Here is a 23170-nt window from a genome sequence, read left to right as displayed (position 1 = left end):
ATACTATCTATATATTGCGCAACAAAGAGGGCTTACTTTCTGTTCTTTAAAATGGTGTATAATTTCTATTTAAATACATAATGGAAACCGAGTGATTCTTTGATATTTTTTACCTGTATTAATTAAAATTATTTCTTTTACAAAAGTTACATAAACATTAGTCTTAAAAAACATCACTTTAGTTAAAATTATTTAAACGTTGACATTTAAAAATTTTTTAAAATCAAAGTCCATCTCTTCGTTAGCATTAGCTTCAATATCTTCCCCTGACGCTCAGTTATCTTAGAGTTCCCACAATTAGTACCCATCCACATGCACCCTTTGCAGAATATTGAACAACTAATTCCTATCTTCCTACAACCGCAGTTTTTTGTTCATCCTTTGGTACATTTACATGCTATTTTTTCAAGCAAAACTTGTGGTGCAGGAGCTTTGACAGTAAATATTGGAATTAATCCATATTTTGAAGTTGGCCCGGCCGAGTCAAGTGGGTCCAAAGTATTACCTATAAAAAATAAGATTCAATCATAACACACAATCACATAAAAAAGTTATAATGAGGAATTTAAAAAATAATCCTGAAATCAAAAATCGTTGCAAGTACTTATTACAATTTGAAAAAGCATATGTTATTCAAAAATAACCCTAGAATTTTTTATAATACACAATTTTAAAGTAAACAGAATAAGCTTTCTTTTTTATTATATAATATATACCATATAGAAAAAGAAAGTTATAATGGGAAATTTTAAAAATAATGTTAAAAAATATAAAATATAATGTAAAAAGTATAAAGTCTTGAAAAAGATAACCTCTTTAAAAGAAGTCGTACAACATTATACAGTAGACCATTTTAAAGGTAATTGATTTCTATTCCTCTTACATGTACCATTGTGTATACCTAAAGTTACGTAGAAAAAAGTTACAGAACAATATTTGTGAAATAACATGGAAAATTGCCCAAAATTGCCCAAAATTGCTGTGAGTGGCGAACTTTGAAAAATCATATTTCGAAAACTGTAAATCCTAATTACCTCTCCTGAACATCATTTTAAAGAGAAAATATGTAAGTTTTTTTTCTGTGAAGCAATGAACCTATATCCTCGTGGACAAAAGTTATGGGACAAAAAACAAAATTTCTTTCTTTTGGGTTTCTTTGTGCTTTTTCTTTTGAATATATTTTTGTAAAAAAAAGTGTCTTTGACTTTAAAAAGTTATATTTAGATAGTAAATTTAATCAGGAACAATTTTTATGTAGACGTGTTTGTACCAAAAGTGCATAGAACTCACCCTAGTATAACCTGTGCCCAGGGACTAATTCACCCATTTCTCAAAAACGCACCCCTTTAAATGGTAGCACTTCGCGGTTTTTTCATATATAGAGATTCATTGACCATATGAAATAATAAAACCCCGTTAACGTTGTAGTTCCTTTCTATAGTACATAATCAATAGCCTACAAGAGCTATACAATTTTTTGTAAATAAAATAACACTGATTGCTGTATAAATATAAATATCTTATATAAAGGTTGGATTGATAAGATTAGAATGGCCCGCAGCCAGCTTAGATCTCAATCCTATTGAGCATTTATGGGATGAACTAAAAATAGCTATTCGCCGTCATCCTAGGCCTCCAGAAAATTTGGTACAGTTATGGCCCTGGTAGAGGAATATCGGGCTATTCTTCAGGTAAGAATAACACATGTTTTGTTGTTAATTTTGTTTTGTGTTGTTAGTTTTAGTACGTTTTATATTTCTAATTAAATAAACCTCCAAAGCAGTGTTTTTATTTACAGCTTTTACAAGAAAAGAGATATTTGGATAATTCAAAAAACAAAATCTTAGGGATACCTCCAGGATAATTCAAAGAGAGTATGAAACAAAATCGGTCCTCCAATTTTTCCACAGAATTTTTTTAAGTTTGGAGAAAATACAACGCTTCCATTTACCCCCGTATAATGCCATCCAAGCAAAAAAGTTGTAGGCAAAACCTACCTTATTTTTTGTAGTTGGTCTAATGTCAAATGTGAAAAAAGGACCGAAGTCAGTGCCGCTTCAGGCGCTGGCAAATAGCTTTAAAGTGGTTAAAGAATTTACATATCTCGGAGCAACAATCATCAATGACAACCTGGCCAGCCATCTCCATTTCAATCTGCAAGTTCTCTACGCAACATCTGTAACTATGTTTCTGTTTGGTTGATCTTTTTTTGTGATCTTATCTTTTATTGTTACTCCTATCATTCAACGCTCAATCCTTCTTTGTGATATTCTTAATATTGCAAGTTCGAAAGAGCAACACATGGTATCATAGCTCAGCAACATTCTTAGCACTTTTAATTATGTTGGCCAATTATATAAGTCCTGGTTACTGAATAATTGTCAAGGTCATAGTCCAAAAAAGAACAAGAAAAAGTAAGATTGAGGTTTTGTTATTAAAAAGTAAACATCTGTAAACATTGTATGTAGTAAATAAATAATTATGTTATTCTACTTTATTGTGATGGAAATCCACTTTTCTCTTTGTATTTGTGCTTAGAAGTTGGAAACGAATAAAACTTAAATTGACAATTATTTTTTGTTGTATTTTTACAATTTATAACAGAGAATTTGCGAAATCACATTTTCTTCAATGATAGTAGGTCAAATACCTATATCAATATGACAATTTCAATTAACAATATGAATTATTTAAGAAATATGCGAAAAAAGTTACAAGATTTTCCGCTACTCGCGCACGATCGTTTGTCGTATCCCCTCCAAGTACTTGCACACAGCGAAAAGACCTTAATTTTCTGCCCATCCATGTGCAAAATAATATAGATAATATATCCTTAAATAAATTTACAGAACTCAGTATTGGTACAGTGTACAGCACAAAAGATTGTTTTGACACTAAAAAGTTGTACCCATCCAAAAGAACATACATTAAAACTAAAAATAAATAAGTTGTGTTTGGGGATTACATTAAAAAATACTCGATTTGTAATTATTTTATTAAAAACACGTTCAACAAATATTTATACTACAGGTGTTAACATTTCTTCTCCTGCAAGACCTCTTAAAATATTTTGGGCTGTTAGAGTTGACATCGATTGCCTGGTTTCGATTGTAGCACTGCCCAGATGTGGCATCAGAACTGGAAGTAAAGAAATTGAAATAGTTATTAATAACACAAAATCTCTAAAAACACCATAATACAAGAATATCACTGATTTTTCTTATTATCTGTATAATCTTATTTTGGTTACTTGTTCCCATTGGTTAGCTACTGCATTTAAAGAAAATAAACCACAATTTTATTTGAAAATGCTATATACTGACGAGCGCAATGAAAGAGGAAAAAGATTGGTCGAATTTGTACGAGAAAAAGAAATGGTAATAACAAACACTCTATACAAGCTTCCACCAATAATATTATAAGAAACCAGATAGACTATAATATTATGATAGGAAGAAGGTACAGAAATTATATCAAATCCGCAAAGACACATCCAGGTGCTGACGTAGGCGCAAAATTGCGAGCCAATACTTTTTAAATGCATTCATTTTTTTCGAATCCTGAGAAAACTTATTAGTATTTTTGAAAAATTTAAACGCCGAATGAAAGATTACGTCATTACCAAGGGCCGAAAGTGCCTGAAAACTTCTATGATTATTTAAATAAGTTACAGGGGTGAAAAAGAAGAGAAAATTGAGTGTGATTTTTAATTTCAAATATCTCATTCAAAAGAAACTTTTTGTTTATTCTAAGGGACTTTCGGTCCTCGATAATAATGAAATCTTTCAATCTGGGTTTAAATTTTTCAAAAATGTTTATTAGTTTTCTTAGGATTCAAAAAAATAATTGTAGTTAAAAGGATTGGCCCGAAATGTTGCACCTACACTCTTAAATATAAACAGAGCCAAAATTGAAACAACATCGATTGTTCGGGAATCCTTATTTCTTTATTTTATGTTGAATATCATTCTAATATTTAATTTATTTCGGGCAGAATAAGTTTTTAGATAATTTAATAATTATATTTAGTTGCTTTCTCTGCCCTCTTTAAAATGATGCAGAATAACCTTATGTGCTCATTTATTTCACCAGCTCTTAATGCTGAATAATGAACCCAAAAAAATTGTGGAATATTATAAATGATATCTCTGGTCGGAATCAAAAATCTAAAAACATTGAACACATATCAATTGTTAATGACAATATAACTGTAAGTAATAACAAAGAAAAAGCAGATATGTTTAATAATTTCTTTTCTAATATTGGTGCTAATATGGCAAATAGAATACCGGTGACAAGTATACCTGATAATTTTATTGCTAATGATAAGGTTGAATCTAGCATATTCTTAAAACCAGTAACTAAAAATGAAGTAACAATACTAATATCAAAGTTAAAAAATAACTGTGCTCCTGGACCAGATAAATTGTATGCTAAAACAATGAAAAATATCCATGATCTAATCTCACAGCCTTTAACTCATATTATAAATTTGTGTTTTCAAAGTGGTAAAATACCACTACAATGGAAAGAATCTACAGTCACCCCCGTTTTTAAATCCGAAAATTCGAGTAAACTGAACAACTATAGGCCCATTTCTTTAATAATTTTGCTAAAATATTTGAAATGGCACTAAAAGAGAGGTTGCTTGAATTTTTTCATATAAATAAGGTTATTTCAGATAAGCAATTTGGTTTTGTAAAAATATCAAGTACAGAAAGGGCTGTAGTTGACCTACTGGAGAAAATGATAGGAGCTGTGGATGAATCATTGAAATGCTTAGTGGTTTTCCTTGATTTAGTTAAGGCGTTTGACACGGTCTCTCATAAAATTCTCTTAGATAAACTAAGTAATTATGGGGTTAGGGGAATTGCACTAAATCTATTAGCAAATTATTTGTCGGAAAGAGCTCAACGAGTAAAAATTGGCCCAGAATTGAGTTCTGAATCTATAATAAAATTCGGAGTACCACAAGGAACAGTATTAGGACCACTTTTATTTAATATTTATCTGAAAAATATCACAAGAATTAATAGTTTCAACGGCCACATTGTTTGTTATGCCGATGACACGGCAATATTATTTATGGGGAAAACATGGGAGGAGGTTAAAACCAGCTCTGAAATGAAAATAGAAAAAGTTTTCTCTATAAAGTATTTAGGTGTCTTCATAGATCAACATTTACGTTGGTCAGACCATATCACTCATGTCAGTAAACGAATAAGGGCTCTAATGCATAAATTTTATATCTTGAGAGATATTCTACCCAGGAAAAAATTAATCATGGTTTATAACTCGCTTGCAGAATCAGTCTTAAGATATTGTATTGTAGCATGGGGTGGCGCGTTTAACAAAACTCTTAACATTTAAGAAACAGTTCAAAATACTCTATTAAAAATAATTTAAAAAAAAAGAAAACTGTATCCAACAAAAAAATTATATGATGAATCCAAGACATTTAGTGTTAAATCCCTCTACATCTACAACGGTGTTTTAAATGTTTATATAAACTCAAACAAATTTAAATTTCAGTAACAGATATGGATATTAGTATTCAGCAGTTCAAAAAATCAGTAACACAAAGATCCCTATGTTCTTTGGACCTAAATTTTATAACATAATTCCTATACAATATCAAACAAGAACCTAAATTATTTAAATTTAAAAAATACATAAAAACCTATCTAAAAACCCACTTACAATTATTTTTGGACGCAATGTCTTAATGTATGAACGACAGCATAATCAGAGTAAAATTTGGGTGTATATTGGTATTATAATTAACAGTGTATTCAGCAGCTAGAGAGGTTTACCGTCCGTCTTGTTCTGTTGCACTATCTCTTCGATAGTTAGGTATGTTACTTCTTAGTTCCAACTTTAATACTACTTTTATGTACAATTAATGCAGTTTCGATTGACATAGTACAGTGCAAAACAGGTAACTCTTGCCTAGGCATGGTGCTGAGTCAGTCGACACTAATAATATAGGATCTAAATGTAAAATGTTGTACACACATATTTTTGAATAAATTTGAAATTTGAAATCTGAATTTCATACAAAAGCGTGATATCAATTTTACTCATCCACACGCACAAAAATCGCTTTACGCATCATATACAAATGTACATGCTCCGTTGAGTACCTTTAGGACAGAAGGTACGACTTCGCTTCCAGCCTTCAACGGTGAAAGAACTTCCGAATTCCGAACCTTTCGTGAGCTGACGGTACCGTCGCGCGTGCATCGTGAATTTCAGGGAAGGAATCCATTAAAAAGGAGCAGTGATGAATTGAGTAGTCACACTTGGGTCTGTAAGGTAAGCGATTTGTGCATAGCTTGTGGAACAATATTATTTTAAAGTCAATCTTTTTAACAAGTTAGTTTTCATATTTCCTACAGTTTTCTTACATCGATCTTTCTACACTAAGAAGTAGGGAAACAACATTAAACGTTGAAAAAAGGATCAATCAACGACTACTGCCAACTACAACTGATAACTGAAAAGATCACGATGCAAATATCCAATGGAAAAAGATACTGTATTACAAATAACTAAAGATAAATTTAATAAAAATTGCCAGAAAAAGAAAAAGGCTTGATGACACTAAACAAATGACAAACAGTTTAAAATAAATATTTGGGGGCTACATTATGGGCAATGTCAGAAGATGGGGAGATAGAATGGTTCTTGTTCTTTCGAATTTAATGGAAATGTTCAAAGTGATGTCTAACAAATTAAAACTGGATGAATTTTACTAAAATTACGAACAGTCACCAGAAAAGTGAACTGCACATTTAAATACTCTTAGAAGGAACCACAATAAGAAGATAATGATTGGAACGAATTATCTATTACTATAAAAATATTTACCAATTTTCTATACAGTCGAACCCTCTTATTGGAATAGCCCTCGTGCCAAGCAAAAGTATTCCTTTAACCGGGGTATTCTAATAACCGATCATTGGTGGCTACTAAAATCGTTCTTGGACCTAAAATTTCTATTCTTTAAACCGGGATATTCCTTTAAGCGTTATTTCAATAAGCGGATTCGACTGTATTAGAACGATGTTAGAATATGTTAGAATATGCGTTTAAAAAACTGGACTGGGTCAACAAGGGAATACGCATAGACGGAAAGCAACTCAACAATCTCCGGTTCGCTGATGATATTGTCATAATCGCTGACGACATCAACGAAGCAAACGAAATGCTCACAGAGCTTGCGAAAGCAGCTGAAGAGGTTGACTTGCAAATAAATAAAGACAAAATCAAAATAATGACTAACTTGGTCTTAGGAGGATCAATAACACTCGAAGACAATAGCATAGAAGAAATAAGTCAGTATCGATATATCGGACACGACATCAAAATTTCTCTCTGAGACAATCAGACCCAAGAGGTAGATAAAAGGATTGGTCTAGGCGGGGCAGCATATGGCAGATTGAAAGACCTTTGAGCCTTAAAAGGAAAGTATACAATCAATGTGTTCTTCCAGTCATTACGTACGGAGCTGAAACACTAACATTAACCAAAGCAAGGGCGTCAAAGCTTAGAATAGCACAGCGGGAAATTAAAAGATCCATTCTAGGAATAAGACTTGCGGATCATGGATCGAGTGAGAAATTTAGAAATAAGGCAAAGAACCGGTGTGCAAAATATCACAGAAGAATTACCAGATTAAAATGGAGTTTCGACGGACATATAGCGAGACTACAGGATGACAGGTGGTCAAAAAGACTGTTAGAATGGAGACCTCTCATGGACAAGAGAATCAGAGGCAGATCACCAACACGCTGGACATACGACATAAAAAGAATAGATGGTAGATGGATGCAATTATCACAAGACGGAACTTCCTGGAGACGTGCTGAGAAGGCTTATGTCCTGCAGTGGACAAGAGAAGAAGCTGGATAATGACGATGTACCAAAAACAAACACTCGCTAAGACTAATTCAACATATAATTTTAGATCAAGAAACAAAACTAGGAAATAAGGAAGAAGAAAAAACAAAAAAGGTCAATTTCTTCTTGCCAGTTATAAATACGGTCAGTAAATTTAGAAGAAACTTAATTTAAACAAGTTAAGCTCTTTTTATTGCACTTACCGACATTTGGCAATGTTAATAATTCATGGTTTGATGGTAGTGGTTCAGGAGTCATAACATCTAGGCCAGCAGCAAAAATAGTATGTCTCTTAAGTGCATTTATTAATGCTGGTTGGTCAACTACTTCTCCTCTACTAACATTAATGAATACTGCGGTCTTCTTCATTTTTGAAAAGAATTCTTCATTGCACATATGGTGTGTTTCTGTCGTTAAAGGTACTACCATTATAACGAAGTCACTGTCTTCTAAAAGTGTATTCAGTGATACAAATTTAGCTCCTAATTCAATTCCTAAAAAGAATAATAAGTTATTTAATGAAAAATCCTTTATAAAAGGTATAAATTTTTTTATTAAAATCTCTTTAATGGCTACATTACAGAATGTTTTCGATTTTTAACAAAATCATCATCAGCGTTAAGAACAGGTTAATTGCAACTTGAGCCACCAAAGAAATACCAGGGTAAGAACCCTTTAAATGGTAGAAAAATATGTGATAATCGCATATTTGCTTAAAATTCCATAGGATGGATATAAAGAATTAGGCCCTTCGGCACAGTATGACTCTCCCATCACGTGAGTTGCAAAGCAAGTAGATGTGTCTCTACATGACGACTGTAATATGACAACTCATCTAACCTCAGTTGCCATCTGAAGGAAATTGACTCATCTCAAATAGCTACGGTATCAAAATTTCGGCTCTGAGGGGTATTCTTTCATGTTATCGAGATCTAGGTAACCTGATATACTGAATATATTCCATAAATTTGCATTTGAACATCGGGAGCAGTATTGATTTTTTGCATTATATCTTCTTCTTTACGTGCCATCTCCGCGACGAAGGTTGGCAATCATCATTGGTATTCTTACTTTTGACACTACAGCCCGAAAGATTTCAGTTGAGCTGCATCCAAACCATTCTCTGAGATTTCTGAGCCAGGAAATTTTTCTCCTGCCTATGCTGCGCCTTTCTTGAATCTTTCCCTGCATAATTAATTCTAGGAGTTCATATCTGTCACCACGTGTTATATGACCCAAGTATTGAATTTTTATTATTTTGATGGAATCCAGTATCTCCCTGCTGTTCTGTATTCTTGTTAGTACTTCCTCATTGGTTATTCTGTCTGTCCAGGAGATTCACAGAATTCTTCGATTTGTCCACATTTCAAAATGCTTCCAATCTATTGAGACATTGTTTATTAAGAGTCTATGTCTCCACACTATACAAAAGAACAAAAAATACATAAGATAATTGCATTATATAGTAAACACCAAAAATAGACTTACCTTCTTTCTTTTCTTTGTGGCCTGTATACAACAACTGTTGAATATCAAAACCCTTTAGCCTTCTTGCAATAGTTTGTCCAATGTGACCAAGTCCAATGATGCCAACTGTCGAATTCGTTATATCTTGACCACACATCCATGCCCAATCATTTGTGACCCAGTTACCGCTAAAAATATTAAGTTAGTTTATGGTCGAGCTCGTTCGACAAATCTAGCGGATTTACGACCGAGGTTCAAGCCCCAGCCCGGTCATTTGAAAAATCAAAAAACATAGTATAAAATTCTATAGAATTTATGACTTAGTCTGAAATAAACTGGTGTCGTATAAATAACGTGTTCCGTTCGTTCGGCCTATGGAGAAGCGGCAAGGAATAAGGGCTTGCGACTTGGTGATACTCCTCCATAGATCGCTACCGAAGGGCGTTGACGCCTAATAACGGTGTATATATACAGTAGACTCCCTCTATAACGAGAACTGAAATGGCGGACTAATTATCTCGTTATAAGTGGATCTCGTTATATCAAACAACAATAATATTGAAATGCTTTGATGCCTCTTACGTAGTTTGTTAGGTGTCGATGGTCGACCTGAACAATGAGACTTCGCCATCGTAAATTGTAAATTTCCTACAATATTCAATATCGGTCGATAGATAAACAGGAAGAATTTTATTGCAGGCAGAGTTTATTACAGCACTGACCTCGATAATAACACAGATGTTGGGCATTTCTATATACAGGCAGTTGGGGTATTTATTTATAGCCATTACTGCGCTAAAAACAGGTAAATAAACATATTCTTCGATTTCATTTTTCCTCGGTATAACCAAATATGCCTCCTTATAGAGGTGTTATAGTACAATAGAAATTTCTTGGGACATCTAGTGTACCTCGTTATAAGCGAAACCTCGTAATATCCGTGTTCGTTATAGAGAAAGTCCACTGTATATAGTTTTATTATAAGAATTATTTAGCGAGGAAATCAAGTTATTAGATAGAGTGAACAAACGTAGGAAGCATAGGGATGAAGAGGTGCAGGAGGATACATTAGCGCGTCATCAATATTAACTTGAGAGTTAGTAGACGCACCGTTTTTCGAAAGTTCTGCGAACCTTTGGCAACAGTGCGTCAGCAATACGTGACACTATCAAAGACGAAGGCACAATAATATTGTGATAATATACAATGTGATGACGGTGACTGTTTCTCTATGTTATCAAATCAGTTAAGTCGATTTCTTGTTATAGATAATCGATTTTAATAGTTCCAATAGGCCACAAAAGCTGGGCATGGGATAAAAAGGTATATTTGAAGAATGTGTATTTTTTTGTTCTTCTTTATGGCGCTACAAACTCGTTTTTGTAATATTTTATTTAATTATAGATTCAATTCCATAGAGATGCTGCTATAAAAGACAGAAACATACAGGGTAGAAAAGCCATTTTCATGATGAATGACATTATGTGGGATCAAACAATATCTAAAGCGAACAAACAACTCATATACAATACCATACTTAAGTGTAGTGTTATCACATATATGACAGTGAAGTTTGGCCACTGAAAAAAAGAACAAAGAAAATGTTTCTAGTAACAGAAACGGACTTCTGGAAAAAAGCAGCAGGCAAATCAAGAAGAGATCGGATACCAAATGAGAGAATATGGAAAATGATGGGAGTCACACATACAATAATCGATGACATACAAACAAAACAACTAATATAGTACGGCCATGTACAGAGAATGCCAGATGACAGGATCCCTAAACAGATTTTGCCGTGGACACCACAAGGGAGAAGGAAAAGAGGAAGGCCGAGAATAAGCTGGAGGGAGGGAATTAAAAAAGAACAAGAGGAAAGAGAAATCCCTCCAGGTCCATAGTTAAACAGAAAAGAATGGCGGTTAGGAATCGGAAGGTGTCGGAGAACGCTGTAAACCGATAGTAGTAGTATTAATTTCCATATACTAACATATTTCTCAAATTGGGCTCTGTACCGCCATTCTTTAACATATTACGTGTATGTGTGCCGACGACAAAATATTCAAAATTAAAGCTCCCCCTCAGGGAAGATTGATAATAATGGAAATGGTTGGTTTGGAGAAGACCTAGCTTGTTAGCTATCTCTTGATGAAGGATGTTTTTACTGAGGCATGTCGTTTCTTATATTTAATTGCAACAAAGTTTGACAACCAAGAATTTTTTTATTTATCTTCACCCCAGAGTCACTCAGACATAGCATTCCATCCACTGTGCTACTTGTTTGTTCTTGTTAGAAGTATTTTAAACATTTTACTAAACTACACTTGCTTAAGGTTCTCACTTATGGTTCTCAAACATGGACATTTGCAAAAGCAAACATGGACAAAATCATAAAAACGCAAAGAGAAATGGAAAGGCAAATGTTGCACATAAGACTAATGGATAAAAAGAGAATCGAGTGGATAAGAGAGAAAACCAAAGTTAGGGATGATAGACAAGAAGTTGCGAAATTGAAATGGAGATTTGCCGGACACAATATAAGACAAAAAGAAGACCAATGGAATAAAATTCTTATAAATTGGAGTCCGGGGAATATAAACGAAGGAGAGGAAAGCCCCAAAAATGATGGGCAGATAATATCAAGAAGCACGTGAGCTCTAGGTGGATAGCTGTAGCGACCGACAGGGAAGAATGGAAAAGGATGGGGGAAGCCTATGTCCAAAGATGACCAAAGAAGGCTAATTAGGTAGATAGACTTACTTTTCTATACTTAATCTAGCTTCATGAAGACGTCTAGATGCTGCCAAAGTTAAGAGTATAGCAATATCGGCCACTGCATCATTAAGTACTTTCGGTGTGTTTCCCATACGGATTCCTCGTTTCCTAAGTTCTTCTACGTCCACATGATTATAACCAGCTGACATAAGTCCAATTGTCTTTAATTGTGGTCCTTGAAATGTAAAACAAAACAATTAGTAGAAATTGCCAAAGCCATTTTTCAGAAAAAAAATTAGTGGAAATTAATATTCAAAGGGAATTTTTTCCTATTTATTACTCATTAAATATAAATTTTGTTCATCATTTTGAACTGTTACATAAATTATGTAATCATCTGATATTTCTTATTATTTCAAGCGAATTTGAAAAAACCAATATAAGAAGTCAAACTATATTTTTTATTTTAAAGAAATTTAATGACCAATACATAGAAATTAAAGAAAACAATAATGTTTTGAAATAACAAGTAGAAACTATTTATTTTAAAGTAAATCGCATAAAAATTTCAATGGAAACGAATATTGTTTAAACTGTTTTTATTTCTTTATGTTTTTTAGTAGTCAGTGTTATCAACCCCATCTTCTTAATCAAATTACCAACGTTTTTTTGTGGTAGGTTGTTGCATTCTACAAAAAGCAGCTTGTACTAGACGTGCGATGTTTTGTGGATTTTCCCGGCGAGCTTTAATTTTTCTTTTAAGCATATCTTACAAATGCTCTATCTATAGGATTAAGATCGGGTGAGCAAACAGGCCACTCCAGAACAGTGATATATTTTGCTTCAAGGAAATCTGTAGTCACTCTGCTTGTATCTGAAGGTGTATTATCCTGCATGATAATTAAATTGTATTCCATCGAACCTCTCCAGAGCCTAACTACAGGTTCTAGAAGCAAATCAACATACTTGCGAGTTGTTGAAGTTGGTTGGATGAAAATTAAAGGAGTTTGTTCACTTGACACTTCATCTTTTATATCTATGAACAGATCTGGCAGTTGCCGTTCTTGCTTATTTTCTCGCCCTCTAAGTACACGAATTCGTCGGTCATCTGATTTTACACAAATCCTGGTTTCGTGTGAAAATAGCACATGTCAACTGCCAATTTTCAATATTCTAGTTTTGATGGTGAAGATACCAATTTAGGCGACCAATCTTGTGCTGGCGCTTGATAAATCGGGAACCCGTAGTTGTCTCCTTGCTGTATTAGTTCAGAGAAATAAGGAAAAAAAATATCGTGTTGGTGACACATCCCCCTCCAGGCTGAAACCAAATTTTTCGAGTAATATGGTCATCTATAATAATAACCTATATGTTTCCTGCAGCCGATTTTGATGATATACATAGTTATAAACAAATGAAGATCAAAAAACGGCAAATTTTCGCTTTTTTCGTCTATAACCAAAAAGTTAAGTATTTTAAACAATTTTGAGAGTAATAAACTCATAAACCGTATAAAAAACTTCAATATGGCGTTCGCTGAATATGTCTATCCTTATTGGTTACTTAGAAAATTGCCAAATAAATCATAAATTTTGAGTTTTTATAAATATTCATAACTTATGTAAAAATTAACTTAGAACCTTCTTATTCCATGGAATGCTGAGATTTATGGTGCTTAAATTATACCCTAAATTCCAAAGCAATTGGTCAAATAGTTTAAAAGTTATTTAATTTGTTTATCCAAAATTAATTTTTTTTGCAACACTGTAAGTCAGAAAATGATAAAGTTACAGTAATATTTTGGATAGTTTATGAAAGAAGAAAATTTACAGTATTAATTTAATTTAAAAAAAATGACAAAAAATAATTATAGATATTGCAAAATAATTTTGCAAAAACATGTGAATTAAAAAAATGGGGGGGCTAACTTTGTCCCTAAATGTCCTAGAACAGTTGTTTTTCTTTCTAAATGTGTATAAAAATTCAGTCTTTCTAAATATGAAAAAATAATTTTTCTACGGGTAACGGTTAAAAAGTTATTCTAATTGTTTATAAGTAAGCAAAGAATGGACATGTTTTTGCAAAATAATTTTACACTGTTTAAAATTATTTTTTGTCATTTATTTTTAATTAAGGTAATAGTATAAATGTTCTTCTTTCATAAACTGTCAGAAGTATTATTGTAACCTCATAATTTTCTGACTTATAGTGTTGCAAAAAAAATGAATTTGGGAAAAATAAATTAAATAACTTTTAAACTATTTGACCAATTGCTTTGAAATTTAAAATATAATTTAAGTACAAGAAGTCTCGGCATTCCGTGTAATAAGAAGATTCTAAGTTAATTTTTACCTAAGTTAAGAATATTTATAAATACTCAATATTTATGATTTATTTTGCAATTTTCTAAGCAACCAATAAGGTTGGACATATTCAGCGAATGCCATATTGATGTTTTTTATACGATTTATGAGTTTCTTACTCTCAAATTTGTTTAAAGTGCTTAACTTTTTGGTAATAGACGAAAAAAGCGATAATTTACCGTTTTTCGATCTTCATTTGTTTATAACTATGTATATCATCAAAATCGACTGCAGGAAACATATAGGTTAATAATATAGATGTCCATACTCCTCAAAAAATTTGGTTTCGGCCTGGAGGGGGATGTGTCACGAGAAAAACCTTATTTCTCTGGACTATATAGTGTTTTTCTTATCGTTTCACCTGCAGCTTTCAAAAGCTGTCTTTGGAGCTGCACTACTGTAAGGGCAAGGGTACATAAGAAAGTGTATGGTTACATAAAAATGGAGTTGTGGAGAACATGAATCAAAGTGAGAAAGAAACATGACGCAAAGATGAAACCGAGCACAAGCAAAAGAAGTATGTACTTATAAAGGGAAACTAATAGAGAGATGACATAAGCCAAACTATCGGAATATATTCAATAAAAATAACATAAATGAGAAGGTATATACATACATATCTAGGAAATGAGTACATGAGATGTAGTTTTCTTTATAGGCCTGGATCCCTCGTACCAAAAAAAGTTGATTAATAGGTCTTCTTCTTCTCTTTGTATTAACATGACTTATGTCTGTTTTTTCAATGTGCCTCCAGTAATGTCGTTCCATCATTTTCGTGGTCTTCCAGTGGCGGCTCGGCAGAGGAGGCAAGGGAGGTTTAGCCTCCCCATAAATTTTTTACATACGCTACACTGTTTTGTTTATCATGAATCGCGAAAACAACAAGCACTCTCACTATTATACAACGTGTAAATTTCATATTATCACTAAATATCCATACGCACGGAGCATTAGCATTAGAACGCATGGTCGCGTCTCAGTTTTATTATTATTGTAGGCAGGACCCTGGGTTATCCCGAGATGCATGAACGGAGCCGAGAAGCGGAGCAGCCTCCGTAGCTGATGCACCGCGCAGCGCATTTAAGGAGACCCGGTCTCCTAACAGTGGCATCTACGGTGCCATCACATGCTGCCCGGAGATATACCAAGGGAGGCAAAGTAGCTTCTCTGCTCCCTTGACTGGTTGCGTGCGTCTCGGGACAACGAATTTTAGGGTCCTGACTAAAAATAATGAAAAATCTAGAAGTGCGAATTTTGTTATGAAATTTGGTATGTGGGGTTAGAATAATATTTGGAACAACTTGTTCAAATAACTTTTTCCGACATCTGTAACTCAAAGCAAAATATCGGTAATTTATCGTGTTTTTGAATTCGCAGTAGGCCGCGTTTAGAATTAAAAAAATTCACTTGAGTATCTTAAAAAATGTGAAGCTTTATCCTGTATGAACTGCAAAACTTCAAATCTGTATTTATTTTGATATGCATAGGTATCTATTTACAGAGATGGAATTGTTAACAAATAAACGACACAAACTTTGGTATTAAACTTTTACAATTAGACTAACTATTTTTAAAATGATATGATACCATGAAATTATGAATTATATGATGATATTATGAAATGTAAATAAAAAATGGTCAAAAAATGGGGCCTTAAATTACATTTTTTGGCGCATTTTTCTGCTAGTGCAAATTTGTCTAGATATTTTACAGTTAGGTATAGCCTTCCCTATTGTAAATATCACGAGCCGCCACTGGGTCTTACTATTGGGGAACCATCTCTTGCCGTCCTTACACCGTCTTTTTTATCATTCGGCTTATGTGGTCATTCCTTTCTACTCTTCTGTTTCTTACCCACTTATTAATGTTCTCCACCTTGCATCTCCTTCGTTTATCTGTACTTCTATTTCTGTCCCATAGTGTCTTACCATTGAATTTTCGAAGGGTTTTCATCTCCGTTGTTTCGAGAAATCTTTTTGTCCTCTCGGTGTCAGGTCGTGTTTCTGTCGTGTATGTCATTATTGGTCTGTATGTCTTTTATAGGTATACAATGTATTTTTTGAGTGATCTTTAGAAGAATATTTTAGAATATTTGATTTGTGAAGAACTTCAATCAAAATTGTATGGTCAGACATTCTCTCAGAGAATAGAAGCATTAAAAAATAGAAATAAAACATTAAGTAACTTGATATTAAATAATTTAATAAAATAAACCTGACTTTACCTGCTGCGTCTAATACTTCTGAATCCAGTTTAATACCAGATGCCCAAAATAGAGCATCCATTCCTCGAACATTTTTTAAAATGTTTTCTCTACTTTCGGTTTGCAGCTGTGTGACGTTGCATCTAAAATATTATTTATTTTTATTAAACTGTCCATTTTAGATAGTTTTCAATTTAAATATGTACTTAAAAACAATAGTTTTTATGTAAAATTAAAACTAGAGTAAACGTTTTAATAAATTTTATTTGTTATTAATATTTTTTTTGACTGTTTGTAAGCTTTGTCCATAAAATTGTAATAATTTTCAGTGACAATAAAACATATTTCTATTCTATTCTATTCTGTTCTATTCTATTCTATTCTATTCTATTCTATTCTATTCTATTCTATTCTATTCTATTCTATTCTATTCTATTCTATTCTATTCTATTCTATTCTATTCTATTCTATTCTATTCTATTCTATTCTATTCTATTCTATTCTATTCTATTCTATTCTATTCTATTCTATTCTATTCTATTCTATTCTATTCTATTCTATTCTATTCTATTCTATTCTATTCTATTCTATTCTATTCTATTCTATTCTATTCCATTCTATTCTAGTCTATTCTATTCTATTCTATTCTATTCTATTCTATTCTATTCTATTCTATTCTATTCTATTCTATTCTATTCTATTCAATTCTATTCTATTCTATTCTATTCTATTCTATTCTATTCTATTCTATTCTATTCTATTCTATTCTATTCTATTCTATTCTATTCTATTCTATTCTATTCTATTCTATTCTAGGGACATTCAGCGTCTCTAAACACGTCTAAAACGAAAATGTTTGATAGCGTTGAACACTGGGCGATAAAAATCTGATTTCACAAAAGCAGAATTGACCAAAGATATATTGATTTGATACAACATATACAGGAAAGCTAAAACTATAAAAAAATTACAGAACACAGAACAGAACACAGAACCAATACCAATTAAGAAAGGAATCAGACAGGACGATGCCATCTCGCCAAAACTGTTCAATCAAGCGTTGGAAGACATGTTTAATAAGTTAAAATGGGAAAAAACGGGAATTACCATCAATCGACAATCCCTGAATCACCTTCGCTACGTAGATGGCATTGCCCTGATAGCTGAAGACAAAAATGAGCTTCGAAAAATGCTGAAAGAGCTGAATACAGAAGCGAGAAATATAGTGTTGAAAATGAACTTTCAGAAAACAAAAACAATGACTAATACTTATGAAAACTGAACAATAACTATTCAAAATGAAGAAATCCAACAAGTGCAAGATTTTGGGTCAAGTATTTAGGCCTAGCAAGGAGAATCAACCATCGGAGGTGATCAGTAGAATCAGATTGGCATGGGTAGCGTTTGGAAAGCTCAGCTACATTCTCAAAAATAAGAGATACCCGCAATACCTAAAACAAAAGTCTACAACCAATTTGTACTGCCTGTATTGACATAGGGAGCGCAAACATGGACACTGACAAAAAATAACATAAATAAGGTATTAAAAACGCCGTACAAAAAGGGCCATGGAAAGAAAAATGCTACAAGTGAATCTGAAGGATAAGAAAAAAACGAATAGATAATAAAAATCACTAAGGTCAAAAATATAAATAAAAAAATAGTAGAACTGAAATGTAAATTCGCTGGGCATAATGCAAGGCAAAATGACGGCAGATGGAATAACCAAATACTACACTGGAGACCCTGGGAATACCGAAGAGGAAGAGGTAGACCTCAAATAAGATGGATCGACATCAACAACACACTGGTTCCAAATGGATGAGTATAGCCCAGGACAGAGAACCCTGGAGAGAAAAAGGGGAGGCATACCTTCAAGAATGGGCGAAATAGGCTATAGATATATGGAGATAGATAGAGTTTTATATTTCAATTCATTCAGAGAGCGTCAGCAACATCCTTATCGGTTTCAAGCTCGTTAGCTTTCATCAGAGAGTGTATAGATGACTTTCTCTGGATGAACTAAAAGAAATCCGACTATTAGTATAGAATTACAGCAAAACAAAGCGATAAGGGTGCCGTGGCGGAATCTGTTTACAACAAGCGTAAGTTTTACCTTAATAAAATTAAAAATAATATAAAAATAAAATTTTTATTGAAACCAATTTTTTTGGTAACGCCTTTACGATTATTAAAATTTGCAAACCATAAAAATTTTTCATTTTTTTGCCTCAGTATTCGCATGGTTTCCAAATTATAAAAACCACGAATACATTACCAGAAAATTAATCCCATTAAAAGTTTTATTTTAATATTATTTTTAATTTTATTAAGATAAAACTTACGCTTGTTAATATTCACTATTTACACAATGGGAACATGTTTATAATAGTATATTATGCAACGAGCATTTAATGATGGTCATTATGAAGCGAGTATGAGGGTTACGAAATGAGCCGTATGCGGCGAGTTTCGTATAGAGTACGAGCTTCCTAATGATAATTAAATGCAAGTTGTATACACTATTGATTCTACGATCATTCACAACAAAAAATATATTCAAATGTATTAATTTTGTAACACAAATAAATTCAGTAGTTTGTCAGTTTGACGGTTTGTTTACATATTGAGAACTGTCAAAGCGTATGTATTGGTCACTGCGCGTGTACCACCTTTATCGCGAATGCCATATCGCGATTCTATTGGTTAAAAATCTGTATCTTAATGAAAATCTGTATCATAGTGAAGTTCATTATGATACAGGTAGTGATATCATAATTGATATATTATAGTATGAGAATAGAACAAAGATAATAAATACTGGGTGATCAATTTTGGATCTTTTGATTTTTTGATTTTTAAAATAAATGAAGAATACACAATTAGTGAGGAACAACAAGGTTGTCGTAAAAATAGGTCCACAATATATGCCATATTCATAGCCAGACAAATTGCTAAGAAAGCACTTGAATATAATAAACCTGCATTTATATGCTTTATAGATCTGACTAAAGCCTTCGATTGTGTAAGATTAGATGTGATAAGACTGCTAAAGGAGAAAAATCAGCCCAACAAGATGATAAGAATAATTAAAGACATTAATACGAAGAACACAACCAGAATAAAAGTCGAGAATGAACTAAACATCGGAAGTAGAAATCAACTCGGGAATCCCACAAGGGAATGGCTTGAACCCATTGTAGGACATTAAAAGTACAGAAAAAGGATATAAGATGGCAGAAAAACAAATAAAAATCGTCTGTTATGCTGACGGCGCAATCTTAATCTCCGATAACTAGGATAACCTAACAGCTAAGACAAAATCCCTGGTAGTGCCAAGGGAACTCATAAGATGCAAAATAGTAAGTAACAACGAACTAATTGAACAAGTCTCGAGATTCGAGTATCTGAGAGTCGAAAATATGTAATTATGGAGATGTTAAAGAGAGCGTCCGCCGAAAGCAAACAAATAAAGCTAATTACGTGTCAGGATGTCTGAGCGATGTCATCTCGAGAAATAAAGATATGAGGCTGGAAGGGAGAGTACGCATATACAAATCATGTGTAAGACCGATCATGACGTACGCGATAGAAACAAGATGTGACACAGCAGATAGCAAAAGGATACCGAGAACATCAGAAATGAGAACGTTGAGGTCAATAACTGGGAAAACACTAAGAGACAGAATACCGAACGACAGAATAAGAGATCTCTGTAACAGACAAGACATAGTACGGTGGGGAAGACAGAGAAAACGAGAGTGGACAGCGAGAGAATAGCCCGTATAGCCAGAGATTCAAAGCCAACAGGCAAGAGACCAATTTAGGAATGAGAGATAGCTGGCAGTCAACTTCACAGCTACGAATACAAGCTCAAAATCGGTTAAGAATAGGTCAAGAGGCCTAATATAAGAAGCACAAGAAGAAGACGAAGAGCAAGAAGAAGAAGATTAATTTTTTAAACTACGTCCAATAGTATGTTTTAATATTATTAGAATAACTTTTTGGAGAACTTTGTGGTTAAAGACTTACCTATCATAGAAAACTTAGCATAAAACAGTAAAACTACGAAAGTTACATTCAAACAGGCGTCAGATAGGGATGCATTATATACCCGGTGTTATTTAATATACTTTTCTCTGATATAATTTTCAAACAGGCTTTGTAAGATAAAGGCGTTGGAGTGAAAATCAATAGTGAACTGATTAATATTCTTATAGAATAGAATAGAAATATGCTTTATTGTCATGAAAAATTTAACAATTTTATAGACAAAGCTTACAAGAATCATAAATAAGAACAATAACAAATAACAAATACAATTTACTAAAATGATATAAATCGTCTATATAAATAAAAATAATAAAGAGAAACAAAAAAAAACAGTAACAATCTATTGCAAAATTTAAAAAAAAAATTTGCAAATTGCATATTCTACCTTAAGAAATTTATTAAGTTAGTTCTTAGATATTATAATCTTGTATTGCATGTATTGCATGTATTGCTTGCGTTACAAGATTTTATTATTTCGGAAGTTATAGACACCTCTGCATTTGATTTACAATTTCCGTTAATTGATTTGCTTACTGTTAAATCTCAAATTAAATTTAAGAAATTTTATGTACTCGTGATTTATTTACCAGACAAACTGAGTTTACAAGAATTTGAATATTTTTTTGAGTGCTTGGAACAACTTGATTATTTACATAACGATGTCTTAGTGTTAGGTGATTTTAACGTCCCTAAATTTATAGAAAATGACACTTCCGATGATAAAACTTCTATAATTTTAAGTTTCTTGCACTCTTTTGGTATTGGTCAATTTAATGGGGTTGTAAATCACTTAGGTAGATCGCTAGATCTTATAATGTCACATTTTGCCTGCGAAGTAATGCGTGACATGTCCCCGTTAGTCTATGAAGATTCCCACCACCCAGCTCTTATAATTAATATTACGAATATTTTTGTAAAGGAGTCTAGGTTCAGGTTTGGTTCTGACCAGGTAACTTACAACTTTAAAAAGGCAAATTTTTGTGATTTATATAGGGAATTGTATGAGACCGATTGGGCTTTTCTAGATGAATCTTCTCAAGTTGATAAAGTTGTAAAAAATTTTTTATAATAGAATTTTTCTTTTATTTAATAAGTATGTTCCTGTCTACAAAAACTTCAGCCACACATATCCACCTTGGTTTGATGCCGATATTATTCGCTGCATCAAACTAAAGGTTAAGCACAGGAACAAATTTAGATTACATAAAAACCACTCTGATCTGCTTGAATTTCAGCGCTTAAGACATCTTTCAAAACTAAAAATTAAATTGGCATACAACGAATACATCGAAAATATAAAATTATCCCTTTCTGTAAACCCTAGAAAGTTTTGGTCATACGTAAATGCTAAAAATAACACTTCACGGATTCCTGGTGAAATGAAATATCAAGGCATTGCTACTTCTGAACCACAAAATATCGTTGATATCTTTGCTGAATACTTTAATGATGTTTATCAAGCAGGTAATATACTAACCAGTAATAATTTCTTAGCGGTCAACACTGAATTTCTAAATTTTTATCCTGTTCAAGAAACTGAAATAATTCTAGCCAGCAAAAAATTAAAAAATAAGATGACTTCTGGACCTGATAAAATACCCTCTTTTTTATTAAAGATTGCATGGGTGCTTTAACTAAGCCATTATTAAAAATTTTCAATTTGTGTTTATTATACAAACAGTATCCAAGTATCTGGAAGGAATCAAAGGTATGTCCTGTTTATAAAAATGGGGGAAAATGTTGTGTAGAAAATTATAGGCCCATATCTATTATATGCAATTTATCCAAAATTTTTGAAATCATACTTTATAATCGTATATACTCTTTCACTCGTAATCAAATTTCACAATATCAGCATGGATTCATTGCTAATCGATCCACAGTTACAAACTTATTGGGAATAACACAGTACATATCTGAAGCGTTGGATAGGAGATCCCAAGTTGACGTTATATATACTGATTTTTCAAAGGCCTTTGACAAAATTCATCATGGAGTCCTTCTTTCCAAATTGTCCCTTTTTGGTTTTTCTAAAGATGCTGTCGCTTTCATAAAATCCTATTTGTCTAGTAGAACTCAATTTGTATCTTATAATGGTTATAACTCTCACAAATACATACCTTCATCTGGAGTCCCACAAGGATCAAATCTAGGCCCACTCTTGTTTGTGTTATTTATTAATGACTTATGTGAGAAAATTTCTGTACCCTGTTTGTGTTATGCAGATGATTTAAAAGTTTACTTAGAAATTAACGATATCAATGATTGTCACACTATCCAGAATGAACTGAGTGGTGTGCATGAATGGTGTAAAGAAAACTATTTAAATCTTAATGCAAATAAATGCAAAGTTGTAAGTTACTCAAGGAAACATAATAGTATAAACTATGTTTATGCTATTGATGGTAGCGAACTGGAACATGTGAATAAAATTAAAGATCTTGGCATAATTTTCGACTGTAAACTT

The 23170-nt window shown here is 32.7% G+C and overlaps 1 protein-coding gene across 5 annotated transcripts in view; it reads right to left on the bottom strand.

Annotated features, from left to right (window-relative positions):
* Positions 1-2977: 2977 nt before the first annotated feature.
* The window catches only part of LOC114340310 (glyoxylate reductase/hydroxypyruvate reductase), a 58470-nt gene continuing 38277 nt past the window's right edge, over positions 2978-23170 (bottom strand). For all 5 annotated transcript variants that reach the window (XM_050658321.1, XM_050658323.1, XM_050658322.1 and 2 more), the window contains 5 exons: positions 16672-16793; positions 12130-12319; positions 9391-9557; positions 8106-8396; positions 2978-3138 (listed from right to left, as the gene is read on the bottom strand). In XM_050658321.1, the coding sequence (XP_050514278.1) occupies positions 3020-3138; positions 8106-8396; positions 9391-9557; positions 12130-12319; positions 16672-16793 (889 nt within the window). In that variant the 3' untranslated portion in view covers positions 2978-3019. The remainder of the gene's footprint in view (positions 3139-8105; positions 8397-9390; positions 9558-12129; positions 12320-16671; positions 16794-23170) is intronic.

Source organism: Diabrotica virgifera, chromosome 8 (assembly GCF_917563875.1).
Source record: "Diabrotica virgifera virgifera chromosome 8, PGI_DIABVI_V3a".
Taxonomy (NCBI): Eukaryota; Metazoa; Arthropoda; class Insecta; order Coleoptera; family Chrysomelidae; genus Diabrotica; species Diabrotica virgifera.
This window is presented reverse-complemented; position numbering and strand designations above follow the sequence as displayed.